General features: G+C 38.2%; 2 protein-coding genes across 3 annotated transcripts; one reads left to right on the top strand and one right to left on the bottom strand.

The window, feature by feature from the left end:
- The first annotated feature begins 15,265 nt into the window (after window positions 1-15,265).
- LOC101898285 (zinc finger protein 593 homolog) lies at window positions 15,266-16,198 on the top strand. The gene is made up of 2 exons (XM_005190995.4): window positions 15,266-15,375; window positions 15,443-16,198. The coding sequence occupies exon 2, from the start codon at window positions 15,606-15,608 to the stop codon at window positions 16,074-16,076; it is 471 nt and encodes a 156-aa protein (XP_005191052.1). The 5' UTR covers window positions 15,266-15,375; window positions 15,443-15,605; the 3' UTR covers window positions 16,077-16,198.
- Window positions 16,199-17,462: 1,264 nt separating this feature from the next.
- On the bottom strand, window positions 17,463-27,741 carry LOC101898107 (cell division cycle 7-related protein kinase). Of its 2 annotated transcripts, XM_005190994.4 has the most exons (4): window positions 26,851-27,740; window positions 24,105-24,327; window positions 19,029-19,603; window positions 17,463-18,959 (listed from the first exon to the last, which is right to left on the bottom strand). In XM_005190994.4, exons 1-4 carry the CDS (start codon window positions 27,212-27,214, stop codon window positions 17,938-17,940), a joined length of 2,184 nt encoding a protein of 727 aa, XP_005191051.1. In that variant the 5' UTR covers window positions 27,215-27,740; the 3' UTR covers window positions 17,463-17,937. The 2 variants fall into 2 exon arrangements, with proteins under 2 accessions (XP_005191051.1, XP_058978325.1); XM_059122342.1 differs by having other exon boundaries at window positions 17,463-19,603; window positions 26,851-27,741.
- Between the last annotated feature and the right edge of the window lie 33 nt (window positions 27,742-27,774).

The raw sequence follows: 27,774 nt of genomic DNA, 5'->3' as shown, positions 1-27,774 counted from the left end.
CATCCATCACAACTTGACGAAAACTTCTCTGGGCCACTGGCCACGATGGGGCGACTCAATACGATACCCAGCACACCCGATTGTGGATGATAGATAGCCGGTCGTAATGATAGCCCGGCTGGGCTTGCTGTGGGTTCGTGTGTTGAATTCGACGCCAGCAAAAGGCTTCGTTTTGCTGTTGTTGTTGTTGTTGCAAAGAAACAAGTTTGCCTTTAAGTATTTCTGGCTTCGTGTTGTGTTGCATTGTGTGTTGTTTCGCGACTTAAAAAACGCCTTTCTTCATTTGTTCAGTCGCCTGGCGCCTTCTGCTGAAATTAGGCTCTCCCCAAAAAAGGGTACTGCAAACAAAAAAAACGAACCCAACGACAGGACAGAGTAGGAAGAACATGTAATAACCAGTCAAAAGCCTTGGCTTAGCAGCAACAACAACAACAACAGCAGCAACACGAGCACCACCATCAAAATGCATTATGGCCCACCAAGGTAAAATGTGGAGCCAGGCGGCGCAAAACCAACCAAAGGGCTATCGTTAAGACAGCACTGCAATTGCTTTGGCAGGACATGGATAGCCAGATCTTGGCCATGGCACTTACTTGTCTTGAATTTGCACCTATTAAAAAACCTCATGGAATTTCACAGTCCCTCTCATCGAGCCTTCATCGAGCCCAACACTAATATGCGTACTTAGTTACACATGGCCATACATATTTGGGGCTTGGGATTGCCAAGCAGCCAGTCGGCCGGCCAGCCAGCCAGCCAATTCATCCAATATGATGAACATTACTCGAAACAAGACCTCCCGCAGATAATTGCCCATCATCTCATCATGTTCCGCCCAGCTATTTAGCAACAAGCTTTATAACCATTCAATAAGACAACAAGCAGCCGCACCACAGCTCAGCTCATTGCTGGTGGCGGCGTCATCATCATCGTGGTCGTCTTCATCTTATTTTGGTAGATCGTTGGTGTTGTCGGTTTTGCAGCTTTTCTCAACAGCTCCTCAAATCCCAGCCAAAAAAAAATAAAAGAAAAAAAAACAAAACTAAAATGAAAATATTTCCAGCCAATGTTGTTGTTGGTGTTTTTGGTGTTGCTGGCCTGCTATGTGAAAGCAGGAAGCGTATTCTGCTTCTTCACTAATTGGTAACATCGTTAGCCGAACGAAACGAGGAGTTAACCTAATGGTTAAATGTCGATTTTATTACCTTGGCTAAATAGCGATTTAGAACACGAAATCCCCATAAGCTTTGTGGGAGTTCGTATTGAGATTTGGGGTGGGCTTGGGCGGTAGTGGACAAGAGGAGAGGGGTGGGGGTAGGGGGAGATGGAGAGGAAATTGTAATGAATTAAATTGTAATACAAAGACTTTCTTACATCTGGGTCCAGGGCTGGATTCAAAATTAATAACAAGTCGCTCTCTCTCTTCTCCATCACTCCAAACATCTAATGTCTATCTCTCTTCTTATCTCTCGCTCTATATTTATCGATGACTTGCCAATCGAAAGTCGACTAAAAACTATTTTAGATATTTATTAGCAACAAAGTAATGGATCAATTTTATTACTTCTTGGTCATTATATAAGGATATAAAAAACTTAATACATATTATTTGTTGCACACTTTTAGGCGAGTCTGAAAATAAATATTCTAAGGAAAATCTGGGATCTCAACAATCCAAAAATTAGTTTTTTTTAGCAAAATATTTTGAAAAAATGTAATAATTTTGTATTTCGGAGGGGACTTGGTCCCCCCGGGCCACTACGGTTAATGGAAAGTCGAGGTCGAGATGGTGTCATAACTCTTGACCCCTAGTATAAATATCTCTTAAGGCGAGCGCACATAAATGGCTTTTTTTTGAGAAAAAAGACTCATAGGGTAAACAAGTGTAAATGATGGACCAAAATCAAACTAAGTCAACCTAAAAATCCATTGTTCTTTTACGAAGAAGCCAGCCGATTACTTAAGTTAGTCAAAAAAGCCTTTTATGTACTCTCGCCTTTACTTCCTCTCCCTCTCTCTCTCTCTATCTATCTCTCTGTCTCTCTCGGTATATAATATTTGGAGAATACATATATCAATTCCATAATCCTGGTTGAGCTACACCTGGAAATTGTGATCTACAAGGCTAGAATTCAACTTCGATAGACCCCCCGTTAATAGGCCTCAAATGCAAGTCCATGATATTTGAGCAGTTGCTTCAAAAACTTGACTTAAATCTCCCTATCACTTCAATCATTACAAATTGTCTCTTTCTCTCTCTCTCTCTCTCTCTCTCTCTCTCTTTATTTATCGATGCCTTGCCAACCAAAAGTCGATGTTCATCAGCAAACAAATAATGGATCGATTTTATTAGTTATTGGTTATTTTATGAGACAAAAAATGTTTAATTGCTGCATACTTTTTGGCGAGTTTGAAAAAAAAAATATTCTGAGAAAAAATCTGGAATCTCAACAGCCAAAAAATGAGTCTATCCAGCTAAATGTTCTGAAAAAAATGTAATAATTTTCCATATTGAAGGGGACCTGGTCCCCTTGGCTACGTTGGTGAATCGAAAGTCGAGGTATAAATTCTGTCGTTGCTCTTGACCCCTAGTACATTTATCTCTCATTTCCTCTCACTCTCTCTCTCTCTCTCTCTCTCTAGGTTTTTTACATGTGGGAATACATACATCAATTCCATAATCCTGGTTGAGCGACACCTAGAAACTTGATCTACAAGGTTTGAATACAGTTTCAAAAAAAACCCTGTTAGTAAGCCGTGAGATTTGAACCCTTGCCTCAAAAATCTTGACTTCAAAATTGAGGGTATGATACCTTAGAGGACAAAAATTTGCAGCTCCATCACATTCCCAAAAAAATATTACACCCTTACCAAAGGTAGGGTATTGTCAAGAGGAAAAACCTAAGATGTGCCAATTTTATGGAGCAAAGCGGTTGGCCTTCTTGGCAATAATGATGACGCTACCTACCAGCCCATCACCATTTATTGCTCATAAAATTTCGCCTAGAAGTTTTCTCCATAATTGGAATTATGGCGCATTGGGCACCATATTGGCATGAACTCATTGCCGAGACTGGCTCGGTTTTAACTGGTCGGTGGGCACCGTGCTGTAACGTACCACTCACGACAAAGAGTTTTCTAGCTCGTTTAGCTCATTTGTCAGGTCACTGACCCCACGTTGGGTGCCATTTTGTCATATTGCACTTGAATGTGACAAACAGTTCATGTATAAACCATGTAACTCTCCCAACATATTGAGCATTTTGCATCACGCTTTCTATGCCGTGTTTTTATCTACCATGCAGGTAATCTTCAGACGAAAAATCTTCTAACTTGTGAAGCTCACGTTGGGAGCCGTATTTTAATGGACTTCTTGCAGAGATTATCCAGATGCAACACCAGCTACTGCAACATTCATAACATCTTTTCTCTCATCCAGATCAATAGTTAGGTTACCGACCCCACGTTGGGCGCCATATAGTAATTTTTCGTTTTGCAGGTGTTTTTCGGACGAAGAATCTCCGAACTTGATGCAGCCCTAAAGTTGGGCGCCACATTGTCAGAGACATGCAGTTCAATGGACAAGTTACAAATCCCACTTTGGGCGCCATATTGTAATTTATCGCTTACAGTTGTTTTTAAGATGATCCTCACATTGGGCGCCACTTTTTCAGAGGCTTACTTTAGGGACTGAACGGTTGCAGATGTTTTTCAAACATACACCACGTTGGGCGCCATATTGCCTCGGCCCGTTTGCAAGATATTTTTCGGCCAAACAATCTTCTAATTCATGAAGCTCATTGATCAGGATGCGGGCCCATATTTCCATGGACTTTTTGCAGCTTTAGTGAGAGTTTTCTAACTCCCGAAAGTCATGGGTCAGGATGAGTGCCCCACATTGGGAGCCATGTTTTCATGGATTCTTTCAGTGCTAGATCATTTATAGTTCTGCCCTTACGTTGAGCCTCATAACGTCTCTTTTTATAAAAGGAAAAAGTTGGCAATAGGCACCTGCACTTTGCAGAAAATGTTTCATTCATTGATTTGCCGGCAGACAAGTTACGACCTCCTTAAATCCACCCACAAAATGCCTTTTTATTGTCGTTGTTATAATTTATATTTATTTGAATGAGTTTTCAAATAAAATTTCCAACCATAAACCGTGACAAATACTTGAACCACATACGTACTCACACAACGACGCACGCATGCACACACACAACCACACAAATTGTCGTAACCATAAAAAATATGTATCAATTTGCCTGAAAACAGAGGGGGATGAGTTGGATGGGAAGAAAGAAACATTGGATCGAATGGATGCTGGCGGCAATGTCTGATGTTTAGCGACCGCATACAAAATGTAAATATTTAATTTTGTGACAGTGTAACTAATAGGATTAGGAACGCGTGTGGCATGCCACCCAAAAAGTGAGGCAGTGAGGAAGACACTCGCCGCTGCCTCAGATAGAATCAATGACAAATAATCGGAACCCGCAAAATTTGTCACGGCACATAAAGGCTGTGGTTGGTCATGTTGCACATACGTGACGGGGACAAGACAAGTGTGGGCCCGGCGAAAAAGTTCCGCTAGATTTTTGCCACAATTTCATTTCGTGTGGCCACTTGTAATGGTGGCAATAAACCACGGCGATTAGAGGAGAGGCGGAGAAATTGCAAGGAATTCCCAAGGTTTTGGAGATGCTCGATACTCGATATTGAGATTTTTTGCAATTTGTTGAGGAGCTTTGGGATACTTAAGGGATGGAGGGAGGTCTGTTTTGGTTTGGTTTCCTTTCCTATTGACCACATCGAATGTGTGTGTGTTTTTTTTTTTTCTTTTTTTGGTGGCCAGCCAGCCACCTGTCCGTCCACCCGTCTACCGGGGTTATTTAAACATTTGAAATGCTTAAATGCTCTTTAATCAGATTACGATCTTAAGACGGAAAACCCAACGGTGGTAGACAGCAATAAATGGTTATTGAACGTATCGTCCATTCCGTTCGGACCGGCGACCATTTCTCATAAGCTGGGCTATGATTTGTCCGAACGTGTGTGGAGAACATGGCTTTTGGGTATTACACATGTTTGTGGAGCACCTTTTTGTTGGTGTTTTGTTTTGTTTTTTATTTTTTTTGTCTCTTTTTTTTTTTTTGTTATGACCGCTTTCTGGGGAGATTTGAATGGGTTTTGTTTGTCTTTTTTCGTTCTTTTCATTTGTCATTTTGCATGGTTGCAAAGAGGAAGGAAACAGAACGAACAAAGAGTGCAATGAAAAATTTGACTAGAAAAAATCTGTACAAAATTCTAATCGTGGATCTCAATATGACGGCTCTCTATAAAAAATCTAAAACTGTTGTCGAAATTGAGAGATTATTTAAAATGTTCTTAATGTTGGGTACAAACTCCACGTTGGGCGCCATATTTCTATCTGAGGATTTTAGTAGTTTTAGAGATCAAGATGGATCCATAGATGCTACTTGCAGGTACAAATCAGACGCTAGATCATCTATGTCATTTGCGGTTCAAGCCTCACGTTGGGCGCCATATTTCCACCTGAGGATTTCAATAGTTCTACAGATTAAGATGGATGTCACTTCGGGTTCAAGTCTCACGTTGGGCGCCATATTTTAAGGGTCACATATGGCTTTGAAGCTACACCAGGACCTTCAAACTCATACAGATTACTTGTCAAATTGGTTGTAAAGATGTATGTACAAAGCTCATCGAGCTTTTCGTTTTACTTACTGACCCCACATTGGGCGCCACATCGCTAAATCTCACACGCAGGTATTTAAAAGAGAAAATTCTTGCAACAAATCGAGCTCTTTGGTCAACCGTTGGGCTTCATATTAAGTGCAATATTATTATGGGTTTCGTGCATGTTGGGAGCCATATTGTATCGCACAATTTTGCTTGGATTACGGCTAAAGCTCGAGACCAGTTATGGCATGCATGTTTCAGTTCCCACACTGTCATATTCTTCTTACAGGAATCTGTTCCTACGTTGGGCGCCATATTGTAAACCAACATTTTGGTAGGATTGCTGACAAGACACGGAGCAGTTGGGACATGCAAAATTTTGGTTGAATTACGGAAAAGACACCGGACCAGTTAGAGTATAGATGGTTCTGCCTCACGTCGGGCGCCAAATTCTCATGTCCTTCTTGCAGATGTTTTACAAATAAAAGTCTAATTTATCAACCAGCTTTCAGATCTCATGTATAACGCCATATTTTTTGAGTTTCTTGCCAGGATTGGCCAGGCGGGGAACTAGCCACATCATTTGGACCCGCTACATGCATACCCATAAGCGTGATTAGAAGCTTTGTGTAGGGTCATCAACTTTTTATTTTAAACTTAAGGATGCTTGATCGCCATGAATGGTCATTACTCTTCTCGAAGACCCCACACCCATAATGACTGATCCTGTGATTCTACTTCAAAGGTTTTAGACAGTTTTGCGGTTTTCCTGAAGTGTAGAATATCGGCCTGGAAAATGCTGCATTAGTCCCTAAAATTATATGCGTTATAAATAAGAGATTTAAATTCGGCATAACTTCCATCCAACCTGGATTCATCTATCCATTCCAGTTGATCCTGAGAAAATTTACCACCCATTGTAGATTTAAAGTCGAAGTACTTGGATGTGTAATCGGTCATTCGATCAACTTCACCCACATAGTTAATAATCAACTTCGAGCATGTCCTGAGAAAAAAATTCTGCATTTAAAATTTAAAAAAAATAGTTCCAGGGAAAGAGAGAGAGATAGGGAGACACCCTTTTACAAGAAAATCTTTCATATGAGGAAAGAAGGAGTTTTTCCTTGACTTGAAGAGATAGATTTTTGTAGCAATATTGGCGCGAAGGAGGTGTTGTGTTGGAGCATATTAAAAAGCATAAAATATTGAGTAGAGGAGACATATCCTGCCCATAAAAACTGTAAAAGAGAACAATTTTTTTTAAATAATAAGTTTTCTTTAATGCAACTTTTTGGGAGTATTTTCGAGGAGGAGAACCATTTACTGGTTACTACGAACAACCAGGTTCACTGTCGTCCAACTCAGTCAGCTTCTTCTACAGGATATGTTCCCCACGTTGGGCGCCATATGGCCACTTGTCGTACAGATTAGACAAAGAATCATCCAGTCTACGCAGCTGTTCGATAGGGTTTTCTACATCGGTTAATATTCACTATCGAGTTTAGGTCATGAGCTTGTCCTGGGGGTGTAAGTCCCCATGATTCTGACGCCCGCTGTGTTAGACCCCTCTCCAAACATTAAATTGATCCAGAAGAACCAAAGGCTAATGCCTTTTGGTGAATGCCATTAGACCTCCCGCCTCTCGTTATTATAATGGGTAAGGCTATAGTGATCTACATAATATGTGTGATTTGGGGTCTGATTTCCCGGCCTTTACTCTGACAAGTTAGCTGGATAGGCTATAGGATGGTTCTCTAATTTTCCGGCGATCTCCTGGAAAAGAAATTTTCGGTTTGGGACCTTTGCTTCGTATTTATTATGAACACAAACGTTTTAGTTTCAAGCGAATGTCATCAGACATCCGTCTTACCCATTATATCGGTGACAATAGTAACCCTTATTTAATATGTGATTTGTGGTCTGTTATCCCAAATTTTACCTATGGAGATTCTGCAGACATAGAACGCAAAAAATCCCTTCAAGCAATACTTGATAAGGTGGCACCCAACGAATGAAGCCGGAATGCTGATAAGCAAAATGTATAAGCTAGCTGGTTATGGGTCCAGTAGCAGCATCTGTAAATCTCAAATGGCGCCCAAAGAGTTCTAATCTCTTAACCTTTATTCAATCTGGGATGTGTAGTCTGATTTCCCAATGTTTACCTATGGAGATTCTGCAGACATAGAGTGCAAAAATTCCCTTCAAGCAATACTTGACAAAGTGGCGCCCAATCAAAAGCTGGAATGCAGATGAGCAAACTGTATTCACTTTCTGGTTCTGGGTCCAGTAGCTGCATTTGCAAATCACAAATGGTGACCAAAGTGGGACTCGAGTTCTAATCTCTTAACCTTTATTCAATCTTCAATATGTAACCTTATTTCCCAAATTTTACCTATGGAGATTTTGCAGACATAGAATGCAAAAATTCCCTTCAAGCAATACTTGACAAAGTGGCGCCCAACGAGAAGCCGGAATGATGATAAGCAAACCGTACAAGGTAGCTGGTTATGGGGCCAGTAGCAGCATTTGCAAATCTCAAATGGCGCCCAAAGTGAGGCCCGAATCCTGATCTCCTATTTACAGCGAGAAATGTTCTGCTGGAGAGAAACTCTTCTTGAAAACCCTCTCTCTCCAAAATATTTTTCATCTCAAGATGCTTTTATTGGTAGATTACCTTTCCTCTCTCTCATAAATCGAACATTTCCCCTCCCCTTTGTTGTTCCTGGTGTTTGGTAGTTCTCAGTTTATTGCAACATGAATCATAAATTATTCTTTTTTGCGCATATTTACAAACAAAAAATTAATTTCAGAAGGAAACATTTTCAATTTTTTTTTTCATTTTCAAACTTGTCAAACATTTTGTGGCCATGGAGCGACAGACGGGCTGACTTTTTATTCCAGCTGTCAGGCAATAAAAGTTATTGCAACAATTGTTGGGCGGCGTTAGACACCGTCACTGTCAGTTTACAACATCATTGGAGTCGCGTGCGGTTATCATAAGCAGCCACTAAGCTTTTCAACACCAACAACAGGCGAAACCAGTCGCTCTCTGCCAGGCAGAGAGTCAGTCAGCTACACAGCTTGGACCATACGGAACGAATGGCACAAATAGACGAAGGCAGAACGAGCAGCAGGAAAAAAATGAACAAATTTATGTGTGCACCACCAGCAGCAATTGTTTGGGCTGCCGATGCTTGCTGCTGCATGTCATCACATTGTCATCGGGTTAGAAAAACCTCCCCCCGGGGCATAAATCACTTTAATAAAATTTAAATATTCACACGCGACTCTGCTACCCGTTTACATTGGCACTCTTTTTTTTCTGTGAATTCTTGCAGCGACAGCATCCCAAACGATTTGCATGGCTTGAGAGCAATAGAGAGAGAGAGAGAGGGGGGGTTGGTGTTAGGGATGGATGGGTGTGTAGTTGACAAAATCAGTTAAATCAGGCGGACAGACAGATAAGCAGGCGTTGTTTTCCAGCAACTCCCCCAAACAAGTTGGTAACAAATTTTTATTGTTATTATTATTGCTGGCTGATTACCCTACAATGGGTGAGCTAAGTGGCACCAAGGCGATCGGTTGCGGAATTCAAATGTCAATCACAAAAATTCTGCATTAAAAATTAAAAAAAAAATATTAAAAATAGTTCCAGGGAAAGAGAGAGAGATAGATAGAGAAACCCTTTTAGAAAAACATCATTCATATGAGAAGAGAGGGGATTTTGCCTTGATTTAAAGAGAGAGATTTTGGTAGCAATATTGGCGCGAAGGGGGTGTTGTATTGGAAAATATTAAAAAATCAGAAAATATTGAAATTCTCCCTAAGAAAATGAGTAAAGGAGCCATATTCTGCCCACAAAAACTGTAGGAGAGAGCAATTTTTTTAAATAAAAAGAGAACAGTTCTCTTTAATGCAACTTTTTCGGGAGAAAAGTTTTTTAAGAGTATTTTCGAGGAGGAGAACCACTTACTGGTTATTACGCACAAGAAGGTTCATCGTCGTCCAACTAAGTCAGGATATGTTCCCCACGTTGGGCGCCATATGTGCGTATTAGGCACAGAATCATCCAGACTACCCAGCAGTTCGAGAAGGTTTTCCACATTAGACGCCATATGGTCTTTTGTTTCTTGATTACGCATAAAGTTCTCTAGGCCACCTAGGTCACTTATAGCTTGATTAAGCACAAAATTCTCCAAATCACACAACTATTTTTAGAATTTTCAATATTGGGCGCCATACTTTAACGCACTGATAAATTTATGGCCCTAACAATTCCTTAGCTTTACGTTACCACATTGGGCGCCATACTGTCATCTACTGTTTTCGAGCTCATCAAGATTATTAAGATAAGATACAAGTCCCACATTGGGCGCCATATTGTCAGGTGCTTATCCACCATCCAGTCATATTCTCATTTATGGATCACAAACGCAGGACTATTTAATTCCTCACTTGTCCAAATGCCAAATTCACGTTGGGCGCCATTTGATAATGTTCTGATTTCAATCGTTGACTTGATACAGGGCCATTTAGCTATCAATTCAGAATTAATGTTGACTTGAGAAGTACCAGCTACCTAAGGTTTGGACCCGATATTGCCAATTGACCATCCCTAAAGCACATATTCTCATATATGGTCCACTGGCGCCGAACTATGCAATTCATTCAAATTATTTATAAAAATGTGTTATGCACGTTGGGCGCCAATTACGGCTTCCAGTAGTTAGTCAGATATCGGGTCTTTTTGCAATTCTCCAAATTATTCTTTAGAATGGGGACCCCATATTGGGCGCCATTTTGTCAATTAACTCTGGCAACCATCCTAGCTTGGAATTCATTTGCCGTTTCAATTTTTAACCAAACCACATTGGGCGCCATTTTGTCACCTAGCTCTGAATTCCAAGCTAGGATGGTTAGCTTGAAATTCGAGTTCGGTTGCCAACATTACAACTTACCACTTTCACTAGCTCGGGTCCCTTATTTGCAGTCATTTGTGGCTGCCGATTCGATTTTCAATAAACCATATAGGGCGCCATTTTGTCACCTAGCTTTGAATTCCAAGCTAGGATAGTTACCTTGAATTTCGGATACCACATTGGACACTATATTGCCATCCCCACAACAAGCCACTTTAACCATCTAGGGTCCCTCATTTGCTGTAATTTGCATTTGCCGCTTCGATTTCCAAGTAAACCATGTTAGGCGCCATTTTGTCAACCAGCTCTGGCAACCCTTCTAGCTTGGAATTCGCGTTCCACGTTGGATAGTATATTGGCAACCCTACAAATAGAGACTTCGACTAATCCGGGTCCCCAAATTGTTGTCATTTGTAACTGTCATTTCTATTTTCAATCAAACCATATTGGGCGCCACTTAGCTCTAGCAACCATCTTTGCTTGGAATTCGGATACGACTTTGGACACTATATTGCCATCCCCACAACGAACCACTTTAACCATCTAGGGTCCCTCATATGCTGTAATTTGCATTTGGCGCTTCGATTGGGCGCCATTTTCTCACCTAGCTCTGGCAATCATCCTGACTTGGAATTCGGATCCCACTTAGGACACTATATTTCCAACCCCATAATAACCACTTTGACCAACTAGAGTCCCTCATTTGCTATCATTTGCATCTGCCGTTTCTATTTTAGCCACCTAAGTCTTCTGGCTAATTGAAGAATTACTCTAGGGTCAGTGTTAGAGAACGAAGACAAATCATGTGACACTTGGTCCTCCACCAACCTGTATCTCACATTAATGAGTGCTGGACAACGGCAGAGCAAATGTACGATCGTCTCAATATCTTCTTTCTTCTTTCCAGATTCTGCAGTAATCAATATCATCGCTGTCCCATTTCGAGGTCATTGCCCTCATCTTGTAGTGACCTGTCAGGTTTCGACAGTGACAGTAGCGACTTTGTTCTACTCTCCGAGGGCATGGGCCAGATTCTTTTGGAGATGCTACATCCCCTTTCTTCCAGCCATTTTTTGTTGAATTCTCTTAGAGTAGTGTCTATGAATTACCTGGAAGAAGTGGCACAGAGGTGGTTTTACCGGGCTCTCAACTTCAATGGTAGCTGATTAGGACCCGAGCCTAGCCAATTCGTCCCGTTGCCTAGAATATTGTAATGACCAGGAACCCAACAGAGCTTCATGGACAACCCAGTGTTTTCAAAGGATCTCCTGCAGTCCAAAACTGCCCTAGACTTAATGGTGGAGGAGTTTAAAGCTTCCAGTGCCGCTTGGTTATCGACGTATATAGTCACTGGACCGCTAACCTCGTTGTTCCTTGTGACCAATAGGTCTATGGCTTTTTTTGGCCGCAAAGATTTCCGCCTGGAATACGCTACAGTTGATTCTAAGCTTGCGAACATTAAGAGTGTCAGAAAAGACACCAGCTCCCGTTCCACATTCCGTCTTTGAACCGTCAGTATAAACAGGTATGCCGCAGAAAGATTTGTTGAGGTCCAGATGTCCCTGTCAGGTATTTGTAGATGTCAGGTGAATCAAAGCTCGACCACAACACAACCACCACTTTTTCGAACATTAAAACAACAAAACCTATAAAACAATTGAAATAAATCTCAAATTAAAAATGCGCTACGAAGACGTGTTGCCCAGCTAATGCTAATGCAATCAAAGCCCAGACGAGTCACCCAGTCAGCCATGGATTTAGAGTCTCTTCTAATGAATGAATAAAGGCGGTGTATTAAGACACTAAATACTGTTTGCTCTCCAAGCTGCGGCCACATGATTGTTTGCATAAACAGTTATTTGCTTCAGAGCCAATGATTCAATTTTTTGAAAATATCACAAGCTGGTCATGTACACCTCGCATAGAATCAACATTGATGTTTTGCAGGCAACGCACAAGGAAAGAAAACCTCTACCCGCACACACAAACACGTAGCGACTTTGTTGGTTAGGCTATAATGATTACAAATCTGAAATGCGGATGACAAGAGCTCGGACATGAACTGAACACCAAACACCACAGGCAAACAACCCACCCTCCTCCGAAACCACCAAAAAAACCAGCCTCAACACATTGTCAAACATCATCTACAAGAAAATAATGCCACCGTTCAAACGTTCATTAGAGCCCAACGGAGATGGAGATGGAGGAAAATCCTATGCTACCCATGGCCATAATCCCGAGTTCCATAGCCGAAATGGTAGCAAGTCGATGTTTAACATTTCTGATGTTGATTTGATTTGCAGCAATCTAAAAAGTCAATAATGCCAACACAACTTTGGAATACAAAACATCCGCTGACGTCGTCGTTGCCTCTCTCTCTCTCTATCACTCTCTGCCCCTCTGCAAGCCACAAAATCAAATACTTAGCGGCAAAGTTTTGTGGCCAGCCGAAAAAGTAAACAGAAATTAAGCTTTAGAAACAGATGTGAAATTAAGAGCTATCGGATTAATGCTAGAAGTTTGCTGGCATATGTTGGTTGGTGTTATTGTTGTTGTTTTTGTGGCGCTATCACGCACTTGAATCTGTCAAGTATTTAAGTCTTATAATCCTAGTAATATTTAACACTCTCTTTGGAGATTTGGAATTTTCTGAGATGTAATGGAGGGGGAGTTTAAATGGCAACTTGATTTACTTCTTCAATTACCTAAAGGCTGTCTATTAAATTAAAGGAAATTAAATGCTTCGAAAAGGGGCTCTATTAGTTTTGTATAAGAGGGTTACTATTTGGGATGCTTAAAGGGGAGATATATAAGAAATATGGCACTTCAGTTTAAGTCATTTCAAAAAAAATGGACCTAGTTCCTTGTAAATAGAACAAAAAAATTAATTTGGAAATAGTTACTTTACATATGACTCTAACATAATGTATAATCAGGCCTTTTGATTTTCAAGAACAATATATTTAAAAAAAAAATTGTATTTATCCCTTTTATTGAAATATCGCTTTTTAGTGATGATCATTTCTATCAAAAACATGTCCATGGAAGGTATTTTCAATAACTTATCATTTCATTTGTATATTTCGTTACGAAATATTTGGTTTTTGGGTTTTATTTCAATGCATTATCGATTTTGAATTACAAATCCCTTATATTTTACTTTGTAATGAAAAATTAAAGCATATTTTGAGGATGATAACACAAAACAATAGCTATTATTACTATTCCCCAATAGATGGCGTATGTCAGATAGGTTGTTCTAGTTCGATGTATATTGTACGCAATTCAACGGCGTTGCTTTTTTGTTGTTTACCGGCTTAAATTAATATCTACATTACTGGCTTCGAATGCAACCTCTGGACTTTATAAGACTGTAAATATTGCAAAAAGTGTTAGGAGGAAGAAAAACAGAAGTCATTTGACAAAAGAATTAATAAACGCGATAATGAAACAATATATATTGCATCTCTAAGACCCTTAATAAATTGCCAAACTTCATTGGTAACACAATTTCTAGTTCATCTCTCTGTTAAAGGTACTTCTAATGACTAAACAGAGTAAGCGGATAAAAAACAAGGTGACGCAAAAGTAATCTTCCTATTTTTTGAATGTAGCTAAAAAATAAATAAAAATGTTGATTCTTCTTGTGGATTATTTTTATTTGGTCTTTTAGTTTTTTACATCGAGTCGAGAACAAGATGTCATGTCATGCCATAGTTTATTGCCACTTGAGCCCTTTTTATGGCATTTTCCATCACTTTGGCCAAAACTTCCGGCAAATGGGGGTCGCATTCTTGACTTTTCTAGCGAAAACAGCGCACCATACAGTGACATTTCAGCGACTGGCACATGGTAGAAGAATACAGGTAGATGCATAAACGCTTGGGAATATTGATATGTCAAAATTGTTTCTTAAAAAATAAGTAGATTTGCATATGTTTCCTATACGACGCCAATCGGAGGTTGTTATTATTTAACAATTTTTACAAGTTCGAATAATTTTTCATTGAAAACATTTGCATTCATCATTCATTATTCGAGCAACTGTGTCAATGCGACTACATCTATTCTTCCACCATGAAATACATGGCAGAAGAATACAGGTAGATGCATCAACGCTTGGGAACATTGATATGTCAAAAAATTTAAATGTTTTTCCAAGTATAAGTAGATTTATATATGTTTTTTTTATACTACGTTATTCGGAATCTATTATAATTCGCGTTTTTCAACAATTATTACAAATTTAAATAATTTTTCATTCAACATTTTCAATTCCAAAATTGGTTTGACAGTTCATTGTCCCAGCAGCTGTGTCGACGCGTCTACCTATATTCTTCTACCATGCATGAAATATATATATAGTTGTTCTTGTTTATTTATATTTTAGTAAATTTGTAGTCATAACCATATACTAATGAATATATAGACGTAGAAACGCTCTCAAAAACAATCAAATGTCTCTTCGAAGTCGAAGCTAACTTTCCAATCTCTATATATTCATTAATATATGGTTCTATTACTCTTTGCAATTTTTTAGGCTAGAGAGAAAATTCTCTCATTACCAGTTACTTTCAATTTTTTAACTGAGAAAGTTATCGTACACACCTAAAATGTTTTTGTACAGAGTACACAGAAAGCACTACGCAACGCCGTCACCAATTGGTTTACACGTGATAAGCCGCCGCCGCTAAAAAATCATTCCGCTTCGTTGTGTGGTTTTATTTATTATTATAGTTTCCATTTAAAGGTATTTAAAGCGTTAATTCATGAAAAATAGCAGAAAATATTAATCAAATATGTTCTATCACTTTCAGAACACTATTTGTGGGCAAAGAAACAATCTGAAGAGATACCCAATAGGACTACAACAAAAACACGTGTCAATTAGCTTTGTTTACCAAAGCAAGCATTGACAACTCCAAACCCTACATTTTTCTAATTTCATTCTAAAGGAGATACCCCAGAAAAGCCTTCATCATGGGTATGGTACAGAAGAGAAAGAAAATGCACTCCGGTGATACCCACCTGCAGCGTCGTTGGCGTGTCCGGAATCGTACCCGAGATTTGGATCAAATCGATCAAGACCTACAGACCCAGTCGGCTGAGCTGATCAATCAGCCTGTTGATTTGGAGAAGCCAGGTTTTGCTCAATTCTATTGTGTCCATTGTGCCAAATACTTTATCGATGACAATGCAATGCAAACACATTTCCGTTCCAAGGTCCACAAACGTCGCCTAAAAGCTTTGGAGGTTGAACCCTATTCAATTGAAGAGTCCGAACGTGCAGCCGGCCATGGTAGCTATCAGAAACCCAAGAAACGCCATATGGAAACACAGCCCAGCAAAGAAGAAGTTAAACTAGGAAAACGCATCAAAGTCGAAACCGTCAATGAGGAAGAAGGTGCCAGCACATCGAAGAAGGCAAAAGTCCAAAAAATGGAAACATAGTAATCAGTCATCGGCGGCAGGGTGGAATAGTTAATTGTTACTTTTCCTATTTTAGTTTAAGTTAATATTTGGAGATTTCTTTGAGTAAATAAATATAGATTTTTATGAAAATATTACCACAATCGAAAGAAAACCAGTAAATTATTGGATAAATTCAAAGGAGTAGTAGATACAGCCACAAAATATGGCTAGGAATTATTCACAATATTCGAAATATCACATAAACCTGAATCTAGGCCTTACACAGAGGTATCTGGTGGATCTTTCTTAACATTTCGCATATTAAGCCGAATAAAAGATAACATGTGCGTATGTATACATGATATGAATTGAATTTCATTTATATATGTCTTCCCCAATCCGCCCCTCCCCCCCCCCTCTTATTTCTATGTCATTCCGCCATAAACAACAGAACATGCGTTTAATTTGCAAGTCACAAAGCCAATGTGAATTCTATAATATGGTATCAAATATTATCTTCAACCTGTTCAGCAAAGCCTTAACTAGAATACACCGATTATAACCGAATTGTTGCTACTATTAACAAACACTTCAAATATGATATACCTATGTATATATTGCAAAGTGTTTTGTATGGTCGTATCGCAAAGTGTCCTGTCAAAAAGTATGGTCGTTTCGCAAAGTGTCTTGTTACAAAGTATGGTTGTATCGCAAAGAGTCTTGTTTTAAAGTATGGTTGTATCGCAAAGGGTCTTGTTTAAAAGTATGGTCGTATCGCAAAAGTGTCTTGTTAAAAAGTATGGTCGTATAGCAAAGTGTCCTGTTAAAAAGTATGGTTGTATCGCAAAAGTGCCTTGTTAAAAAGTATGGTCGTATAGCGAAGTGTCCTGTTAAAAAGTATGGTCGTATCGCAAAAGTGTCTTGTTAAAAAGTATGGTCGTATCGCAAAAATGTCTTGTTAAAAAGTATGGTCGTATAGCAAAGTGACCTGTTAAAAAGTATGGTCGTATTGCAAAAGTGTCTTGTTAAAAAGTATGGTCGTACCGCAAAAGTGTCTTGCTAAAAAGTATGGTCGTATAGCAAAGTGTCCTGTTAAAAAGTATGGTCGTATCGCAAAATTGTCTTGTTAAAAAGTATGGTCGTATCGCAAAGTGACCTGTTAAAAAGTATGGTCGTATCGCAAAAGTGTCTTGTTAAAAAGTATTTTCGTATAGCAAAAGTGTCTTGTTAAAAATTATGGTCGTATCACAAAAGTGTCTTTTTAATAAAAATATGGCATCAAATATTATCTTTAACCTGTTCAGCAAAGCCTTAACTAGAATATACCGATTATAAGCGAATTGATACTACTATTAACAAACACTTCAAATATGATATACTCATGTATGTATTATCATAATATTGCCATTGAATGAAAATAAATAATCACGATTTTTGTTTATAAATATAAACTCTTATATTTTCTTGTTTTCTCACTATTTCTCAATAAGTGTATATAAAATCTCTAAAAATATATAATTTCTATGTATATGTACAAAAAGAGAGTTATTCTATATCATTGTTTTTGTTAATAATTTATCCATAAAAAATGTTCTCGATGATTTATGTACATGACAAATGAAAATGAATGTGAGTATGCGGTGGTGGGAGAATGGGTGATAGATATGTGGCAATGAAATGCTAATGAAAAAATATTAAAATTAAGGAAACATCATCGTATTTATACATCATTTAGATAAGCGTAATTTTAAATAACTAATAACAACAAGAATATTGTTTATAATACAAATAACTTTGGCAAATTGCAAATCATTATCATCAAATTACAAAAACAAGGTAGGTAGGTATGTACAGCAAACAAGTTCTAGGGAGACATGTCACCGATGTTGTGGTTGTTTTTTTATTCATGAGCCACAGAATCACCTACGGCAGCAACCAAACCCATGGTGATGGTGGTGGTGTTGGATTTCTCATGATTATTGTTGTTGTTGTTATGACACTCCTCAAAGAACGGATGCTTGAGAGCCTCTTCGGCGGTAATACGTTTATGTGGATTCACTTCCAATAGCCGATACAGCAAGTCATAGGCACTGGCAGGATAAATATCATCGCCATCAATTGGTTCGGTCACAAAACTCGTCTCCATGCACAAACAGTTGAAATAGAATTGATCGCAGTTCTTGCAAACTTCACAGCTACCATCCGTGGCATTTTGATATTTTTTCAACAACTCCGGCGAACTGTATTTCACACGATTACGAAAACGTACACAAAGTTTGCGTAAATCGAGCGGTTTCGTTTTCTGTGACAGTGTGACCAAACGATCCAAAAGAACTGCAGTTTTACGTATGGCCTTATCTCCGAATATGGTAACCATTTCGGCCAAGGCCACATAGTCATTGGGGGCCTTAAAGAAGGGATAAACGGAGGAGAGTATTGACAGGAAAATGACACCGGAGGCCCATACATCTACGGCTGTGGTTTGATCCGGATATTTGAGTAGGACTTCAGGTGGCCTATAGCCGGGCGTGCCAGCACGCGATGCATGAATTTCTTTTTTCACCAAACAGATGTTACACACCTGAGAAGTGCCATAGCAGAAACATTTCGGACCACTGGCACTAGATAAATTGCGATTTGTGTTGTACTTATTGTCGGAGGCCACACCGCCACCACCACCCCCATTTGAACCTTGAGTTGCTAGACTTTTATTGCCCCCCATTGAAGATGGTGAGCGGTGATTACTGCTGGCGGCCTCAGCACCGCCCTGGGCACGCAATTTTTGCTGTAAACGGCTACTCATTGTTACACTACCCCCAGCGGATTTGCGTGAATTCACGCCTAACTCATTGGTATTATGTGCCGCCGCAACACCTACAGCTGCTGCAGCATGCGGTAAAGCTGATTTTGTGGTTGCTGACCCTACGAGAGTGTTAGGAATCACATTAATTTGTTTTAAGGGCATTTTAAAGGGTGAATTTGTTAATGTACCAGAATTGAGAAGAGGTGCTGGTGCTGCTGTTGCTGCTTTAACGGTCGTCCCCGATTCCATTGTTTGCTGGTAATCAGGACCGGTGCATCGTAAACGCTTGGCATTGCCGCTGACAACTTCACCGGCTCCAGTCACAGCCACTGCAGTACTGCCATCTGATGCCTTTCGAACATGGCTATCATCATTTTCGCGCAATCTCTTGGCTTCACCGGGGGCTGGCATTGCTTGATTTGTGGTTTTGCCCAGCAACACTGGCGAATGCTGGGCCATAGGGAGTTGTGATGACTGCGGCGGTGGTGCCACTTGTTGGGCCAAACCAAAATCAACCAAAAGAAACTGCCGTTTACGACGATTATATAGGAAATTACTGGGCTTCACATCGCGATGTATGACATTGAAGCGATGCACATGCCGCAGGGCAATCAGGAGGTTTTTCATATAGTACTGGACCTCGGCGACATCCATGCGGCTGAAGAAATCATGAAAGCGATCATGGGGCAGGTAGGGCATAATGAATGCCACCGATTCATTATAGCGTATACAGCAATTAATGCCACAGACATTGTCGGTGCCACTGCAAAATAAAAGAAAAGAAAGAAAGAAATGAAAAAACAATTAGAAATTAAATAAACTTGAGTTCTTTATTTTCAAAATCAAGCCAAAAGCAAATACACTTTTCTGTTGTGATATACAATACAGCAAATATACATAAGTATGTATGTGCGTACGGTTTGTATATTTTGCCGGGTTTGTATGTTTAACGTTTTTAATAGTCATGTTGGATTTCTCATAACACACAAAGAGCTGGGAGAATATGCGTCACAGCCATTAAACTTTCGCAGAAATATATCTACACGGGGATATATGTAGGTGAGTGTCATTTGGTGTATATAAATTTAATATATATATTAATAATATTTCAAGTCAGACCAAGACACTGCACCCCACATCCCACACCACACCTTACCATCACGTCCCCTGGCTAATTAAGAGCCATTGACTTTTTACAACACGTGGAGTATTTATTTTGATAAAAAAAGAAAAAAAAAAACATTGACATTTTGTTATTGTTTCTAATTGCAAATAACAATTATTACCTAAGATAAATTACAATAGCATATTGAGAATGTGTTTGGAATGTTTAACAGGGGGCCGACAAGACAGGTTGTGTTTGTTGTAACAATTAACAACAGCTGCCGTTGTGATGAAACGGGATTGGCGATTTCAGATCGGCACATTGGCATGATGGCTTTTGGAAGATAATAATTTATAACCTTGAAAATATTTAAAAATCGAATTAGAAAAAAAAATAATGGAGAGCTATACCAAACATTGCAACAATGTTGCTCGATTTCAGGAGGGAATTTGTATGCCCCCTTATGAAAGCCTAATCACCCTTCAAGTACCAAACATCGAGAGAAATACTGTTAGGGGATCTATAATAAATAAAAAAGACCTCGGCAAGAAATTATCTTTTGAATATTCCTTTGAATAATACAAACTCAAATAATAAAGGCACTTAAACTTGAGTTTTTTTCGAGTCACAGATTCTTGAAGTGTTCTAAACAAGTATATTATTGATAGTTATAACTTCAATATGACCCAGCCCACAAAAACTATTGGAGATCCTTTTTCTTTTCGATTGTATAGCTGCATGTGATGGAGACTATTCCTACTCTTTATACCCTCAGCCATATGAGACCTGATAGAGTATATAGTCGTTGTTAGCATAATGTTCTAGGTAGATTTAACGATGTCCAGATAGAGGTTATAATTTTTATAATAAATTAATTAAATTTGGCACAGATGAGTGTAGATCGGTCCACATTTAGAGACCCCTTTATTTTCGGTATGTTAAAGCTTTTATTCTCAATTTCCAATCATATAAGTTGTTTTTGATACCCTCCACCATAGTATGGAGGGAGGGTTTATTAAGTTTGTCATTCCGTTTGTAACACTTAGAAATATATATTTTAGACCCCACAAAGTATAGATATTATTCATCAGCATAAAATTCTATGTCGATTTAGCGACGGCCGTCCGTCTGTGATAATCACACAAGCTTCCGAACGAAATAAAGTAGGTTGCTAAAATTTTACTCAAATGTATATTATGTCTGCAGGACTTTTGTTATCGAAAAAGGGCCATGTAGGTTGGTATAGCCCCATATAACGGTACCTCCCGATATTCGGTATTATGATGATTTTAGCTACATTATTCACCGGAAATGTTTTAAATTTGGTATTTGAAATTCGTAATGGATATTACAGCCTATGACAGAAAATTGTCTGTGCAGGTCTACGTCTTCGTATAGCCACCATACAACGGTACCTCTCGATATTCGGTATTTTGATGATTTTGGCGACATTATTCACCGGAATTGCTTCAAATTTGGTATTTGAAGTTCGTAATGGATACTACAGTCTATGACAGAAAATTTTCTCTGCAGGTTCACGTCTTCGTAGAGCCCCCATATAACGGTACCTCCCGATATTCGGTACTTTTATGATTTTAGCGACGTTATTCACCGGAATTATTTCAAATTTGGTATTTGAAATTTGCAATGGCCTACGACAGAAAGTTGTCTGTGCTGGTTCACGTCTTCGTATAGCCCCCACATAACATTACCTCCCGATATTCGATATTTTGATGATTTGAGCGACATTTTTCACCGGAATTGCTTCAAATTTGGTATTTGAAATTCGTAATGACAGAAAATTGTATGTGCAGATCCACGTCTTCGTAAAGTCCCCATATAATGGTACCTCCCGATATTCACTATTTTGATGATTTTTCAAGTTTCGCCTTTAAATCTTGTAATGGCTTATGACAAAAGAGACCCATGCAGGTCCACTTCGTCGTATAAACCCTATTTCTAAGATTTTAACAGAAATTTTAACGGATTTTATTATTATTATTATTTTTTTTTTTTTTTGAGAATTGTTAAATTCTTTCCAAATGGTGGAGGGTACTTAAAGTTCAACCCGGCCAAACTTACTGCTTTTTTACTTGTTTGATATTTCAGGCCCGTATTTGAGCAATTTATTCAAAGTAGGTTAACTTTTTTGTAAATTCCACATATAACATATAACAATTTCCAAACAAATCATCTATATTTTGACATTTCGGGTTCTCAGTAATGTCCAATGTAAGTTCATTTTCTGCATAGCCCACATATTCAAATTTCGGTATTTTATATAGTATGAATGTAAAATCAAATCAGTTGTAATTTGAATATTTCGGAATATGATATATAGCCTGCTTTTAGCTCATTTCCTAGCCCAGCATGTCTAATGGCCACTGTCTTCTAAAAAGAAACCATTTCTACATTTCAATCAAATAATAAAAAAGTACCTACGCAAATATAGATATTTCACCGCTTCACAAAAATAACCGTTTTTTCTATGGCAATGTCAACACATTTCACGCGATTCTGTAATAACAATTATCATGTTTATTGTCAGGTATTCCCTACTTGGCTGTGACTGACAGACACACATACACACACACACACTCACATACATAACATAAGATTACAACTAGTGCCGTGTCTGTAGTCAGCCGCCAACGAATCACTCACTCATTGTATAGCAACTAAAATACGATAATTTTTCTGTGACGCAAAAGTCCAAATGTGCTATGACGTGGGTAAAACGACAGCAGCAGTGTTATACACGAATTGCCGTTTTTTTGCATGACGTATAACAACAGTACCAAATTGCCTGTATCTACCAGAAGAGCTGATGCGATTTGATGCCGAATGGTGTTGGTGTTGGTGGTACATGGCAAGGAGGCAATATTTACAACTAAAAATAAAACCAAAAACGTAAAGGAAGCCCACGCTCGGGTTGTGGCCGAATCTGTACTTGCGTTATTGCCGCCTTATTGATTTCTTAGAATTGTGTTTTTGTTTTATTGTCCACACAACCAAAAAGGATATGTGGTGGTGGTGAATGACATGGCAATGACACAGAAAAGAAAAGGAAATTTTAAAAATGCCTAAAACATACTCATCTATTTTTCTACAAAATATCCCAATAATCAATGCAAACATTACCTTGAGATCAAGGTTAGTTTATGCATTAGCCAAGCGTTTAGGTAGACAGATGTAAACAAAAGAGTTTGTAAAGCAGAGTAGCCCGCCATTCGCAAAGACTAGCCGCGAAGAAAATGCATGTGTCTATTTGCCGGCAAGATTTTGTTGGAACCGGCAAAATCATAAAAATGAAATATGCAATGGATGGATGATACATTCATGCGCCCGGCAAAATATCAAAGCTCATGTTTTACTATTTCCCTCATATACAGCTACAACAACGTTCGCTACATTCCACATTCAAGTGACGCCACAACAAACGACTACTGTGGGCTGGCTGGCAGGCTGTTGTGTCACGAAAACAAATACGAAACAAACATCCACACATATGTATATATGTACGCCTAGAATGCCAATTATTTGAGGGTAGTCTTCTAAATTTAGATCTTTCAAGTAAAACGTAAATGAGACCATTATCCAAAACGAAAAAAAATCACACACATACACACAACATATAAGTAGATTGCGTGTGATATTTATCCCCACCATTATATGTACCCACAAATGTACCCACATATATAATTAGATTGTACAAGTGTGCTTAACTCCCAAAAACTAGGTGGTCTTCGGGTACACATTAACTAATTTCAAGAGCGAAAATCTTATCTAAAGTGAAAAAGTATGGCCATAAACTTATCAGTAGGCCAAGAAAAAGCCCATTGTAAAGGCCGTTTCATACCTGGAATTCTATGTTAGAAAATAATATGTTTTCTATTTTGATCAAGATTGGCTCCATGAATATGCGTCAGAACAAAGATTGACTTGAATGTCTCAAAAACTATTTCATTGATACCATATTCCCCTGATTTCAAAAACTTATAAACTTTCTAATGGAGAATTGGGCATTGAAATGAAATATAGAAAATCGAAAATCGTCTCAGAGTTTTATGCGGATAATAACCTATGATATATGTTATGAATCCTAAAATCTTCAATTCATAAAGTAGCAAAAACCATCTTTCATCCCTTCTCAACTCACCCGATCTTGGCCATGCACTGCAGCTCCTTCATAATACGATCTGGATGACTAGTTGGTATGTGATGTTTTATGGCAAACTTTCTTCGCTGATTTTCCGGTAGATTCGCCTCTTTTTTCAGTGTACCCAAGAGTACTGTGCTGAATGTGCCATTGCCAATGCGACTGTGTATGTCGAAAATATTCTCAATTTCAGGAATGCGTGTACGCAAGTCATTAATGGCTTCTGAAAGAAAAAATAAAATATTAATAGAATCTACAACGCATCATTTAGGTAGCTTAAGATTTATGACATAAAATTCTCTACTTGAAGCCCGTATTATTCAAATTATACCCTAAACACGTAAAAAAGCTGTAAGTTCGGCCGGACCGAACTTTGAATACCATCTACCATTTGGAAAGAATTTGGCAATTTTCAAAAAAATAAATTCCGTCAAAAATTTTGTTAAAATCTTAAAAATACCGAATGTAGCCGTTATATTAGGGTCTATACGACAATGTGGACCTGCATAGACAAATTTTGTCATAAGCGATTACAAAATACAAATGCGAAATTTAAAAAAAAAAAATCGTTGTAGCTACATTCAAATCAAATCATCAAATACCGAATATAGGGATGTACCGTTATATGGGGGCTATACGAAGACGTGGACCTACACAGACAATTTTCTGTCATAGGCTATAGTTCCCATTACGAACTTCATATACCAAATTTTAAATAATTCCGGTGAATAATGTCGCTTGAATCACCAAAATACCGAAAATAGGGAGGTACCATTATATGGGAGCTATAGAAAGACATGGACCTGCACAGACAATTTTCGGTCATAGGATGTAGTATCCATTACGAACTTTAAATGTCAAATTTGAAACATTTCGGGTGAATAAAGTCGCTAAAATCGTCAAAATACCGAATATCGGAAGGTACCATTATATGGTTGCTATACGATAACGTGGTCCTGCACAGACAATTTTCTGTCATAGGCTGTAGTATCTATTACGAACTTCAAATGCCAAAGTTGAAACAATTCCGGTGAACAATGTCGCTAAAATCATCAAAATAGCGAATATCGAGAGGTACCGTTATATGGGGGCTATACCAAAACGAGGACCTACATGACCTACCCATTTTCAATACCAAAAGTCCTGCAGACATAATATACATTTGAGTAAAATTTTATCCACCTACTTCATTTCGTTCGGAAGCTAGAGTGACTTCCACAGACGGGCAGACGGACGGACGGACGGACATCGCTACATCGATATAGAATTTTATGCTGTTCAAGAATATATGTACTTTGTGGGGTCTAAAATGTATATTTCAAGGTGATACAAATGGAATGACAAACTTAGTATACCCTCCATACTATGGTCGAGGGTATAAAAAAGTTTATATATAAAAGGGTATAAAAAAGTGTATATTATTTTTTTAATTTAATAGTATAAGAAACTAAAATATTGAAATATAAGTTCCGATAGCTACGTCGCAATTCATTCAATTTTAATTCCAATCTCCCAAGATGAAACAAAAGTTTGAATGCAGCTTTTTACGAATTCAATTTTGTTTAAATAGTTTACTTATAACAAAAGCAGAAGGCAAAATATTTTATTACGGAGAAATTAAAAAATTATTTTAGATTGCATCATTTTAATATATAACTATAATAAATAATAAATAACTCAGTCCTTTGAATTCAAGGTATCACCAAATACCTATTTAATATCGCTAATTATTTAACAATAACATATCATGCTTTTATATAAAGCAATATAAAATCATGTGAATTTCAACTAATATTTCTTGTTATTTACCTACCTACATATCTACTTTATAAACAAATCGCTTTTTATTTATCAATATAACTTTAGATGACACTGAAATAATGTAGATATGTATTCAAATGATTTATTATTAGATAATTTATTTTAATTTTAACGTTTGAGCGATAAGGAGTTACGGGCCAAGGAGGGGGGAGCAGTTGATGATTTTCAAGCTGAATGTTATGAGCTAAATGTTGATAACTAAGCAAAAGAGAAGGGTACCTGTTAGCAAACAGTAGGCAAGAAATCAGAAAAAAAACATTTGATGGTCAGGTGGGTGGCTTGTATATTTTAGCTAATACTTATTTGGAAAAATACTATTAAAAATAAGGTAGGATTCCTGTAATTCTTAATACAAAGGGACAATACCACTTTTCAATATTGATGACTAAATTGAGAATAAAAAGAAGAAATTGCATCAGCAACTGAAAAGTGTCGGCATCTATTTATTGGGTTTAACAGTGGGGATATCTTAGACATTCTATTCGACGAATTCACTTTCCTTCCCTAATAGCTTTTCACTACTTCGATATTTCTGGCATATTTTCTTTGGCAAAAACAAATTGTCAAATCTTGAGTTCTTAGCCTTCATTAGTTTACTGTTAACAATTTCCCCCATCATAGCATGGCCCTGTCATCAAAAAAAAAAAAAAAAACAATCTTTTCTGCAAATAAATAACTAATTTGCAACACCCTTTAAACATTCCATTGATCGGATTCCCTTCCTCACCCGCGAGCCCCTTTAATTGATAAAAACGTGCTAAAATTCACATTACACAAATTTTGTTCCATCTTCAAACTACAAAAAGTCAAATAAAGGACAAATTTATGCCAACAACAAAAACGTCATCTTCAAACAAAAAGAAACAATAAAATATCAATGCAAAAACGTGGACAAGACAGGAGGGGCTCAAATCCCATAGTTTACCTTCGTTTTTATTGCGACTTAAGGGTTTGGCATGAGCGGCTACTGCCAGCTGCTGCTGCTGTTCTTGTTGTTGTTGTTCGTTTAAATCAGCATCAGCAGCTGTTGTCATTGCAGAAACTTCTTCATTGATGATGTTGTTGTTATTGGGATTTTTTTCATTTTTTTGCACTGGTCCGGAGATTATACTATGTGTTGTTGTTGTTGTCACTGGGCTTTTATAGACCACCGGCTGTTGCTGCTGCTGCAAAGTTGTGGCGGCAGTTCGCTGCCTTGTACCATGATGATGTTGGGCTGTCTGTGGGCTAGGTATTGAGGTAGTTGTAGCACCTTTGAGGTTAAACGAATTTCGTAACTTCCTTTCCATTTCCGATTTCTAAAGCACCGGAACTTCTTTGGTCCAAACAATATACACTGGGATGGAAACGGCCGGCGCTTGTCTCCTCTTCTACTTCTTTTTAAATGATCAGTCGGGCAAAGGCAACAAAATTTGTATCGGACGACGTCGAAAAACGTTTACGTTTCTCGAATCGCAACTTTTATGCACCTCTTTCTCCTCCACCTCAGCAGCATGCATTAATTTATTACTAATAGATTTTACACTTATTTTATTCATGTATTCTCGTGAATATTCTCAAATTTTTCACATATTCTTCAATGTTTCGAAAAAATTTCACTCTTCCATCAATCAAAAGACAAACAATTGATATTTTATATTTTTCAATTTGGAACACAAAATTTCATAGTAAAATTTCTTTCTACTTGTTCCTTTTGCTGTTCAAATTCAAATGAGTTTCACGCATTTATTCCTTTCCGAATTTAACTTTTTTATTTACAACCAAACGTTTTCCGAACCGGACGGGACGCCTTTCGCGAAGCAAGCAATGCAATGAAGTATGAACATAGGGATGCCCAAGTCGATTACCG

Source organism: Musca domestica, unplaced genomic scaffold (assembly GCF_030504385.1).
Source record: "Musca domestica strain aabys unplaced genomic scaffold, Musca_domestica.polishedcontigs.V.1.1 20, whole genome shotgun sequence".
Lineage (NCBI taxonomy): Eukaryota > Metazoa > Arthropoda > Insecta > Diptera > Muscidae > Musca > Musca domestica.
This window is presented reverse-complemented; position numbering and strand designations above follow the sequence as displayed.

What these genes read in the sequence shown, in the direction of transcription:
- LOC101898107 (XM_059122342.1), bottom strand. Translation starts at nt 27,214, where the DNA reads ATGGAAAGGAAGTTACGAAATTCGTTTAACCTCAAAGGTGCTACAACT. An exon ending in AAGTCGCAATAAAAACGAAG is followed by an intron (nt 24,328 to 26,850) that starts GTAAACTATGGG and finishes TTTTTCTTTCAG; the next exon opens with AAGCCATTAATGACTTGCGT. An exon ending in CAGTGCATGGCCAAGATCGG is followed by an intron (nt 19,604 to 24,104) that starts GTGAGTTGAGAA and finishes TTTATTTTGCAG; the next exon opens with TGGCACCGACAATGTCTGTG.
- LOC101898285 (XM_005190995.4), top strand. Translation starts at nt 15,606, where the DNA reads ATGGGTATGGTACAGAAGAGAAAGAAAATGCACTCCGGTGATACCCAC.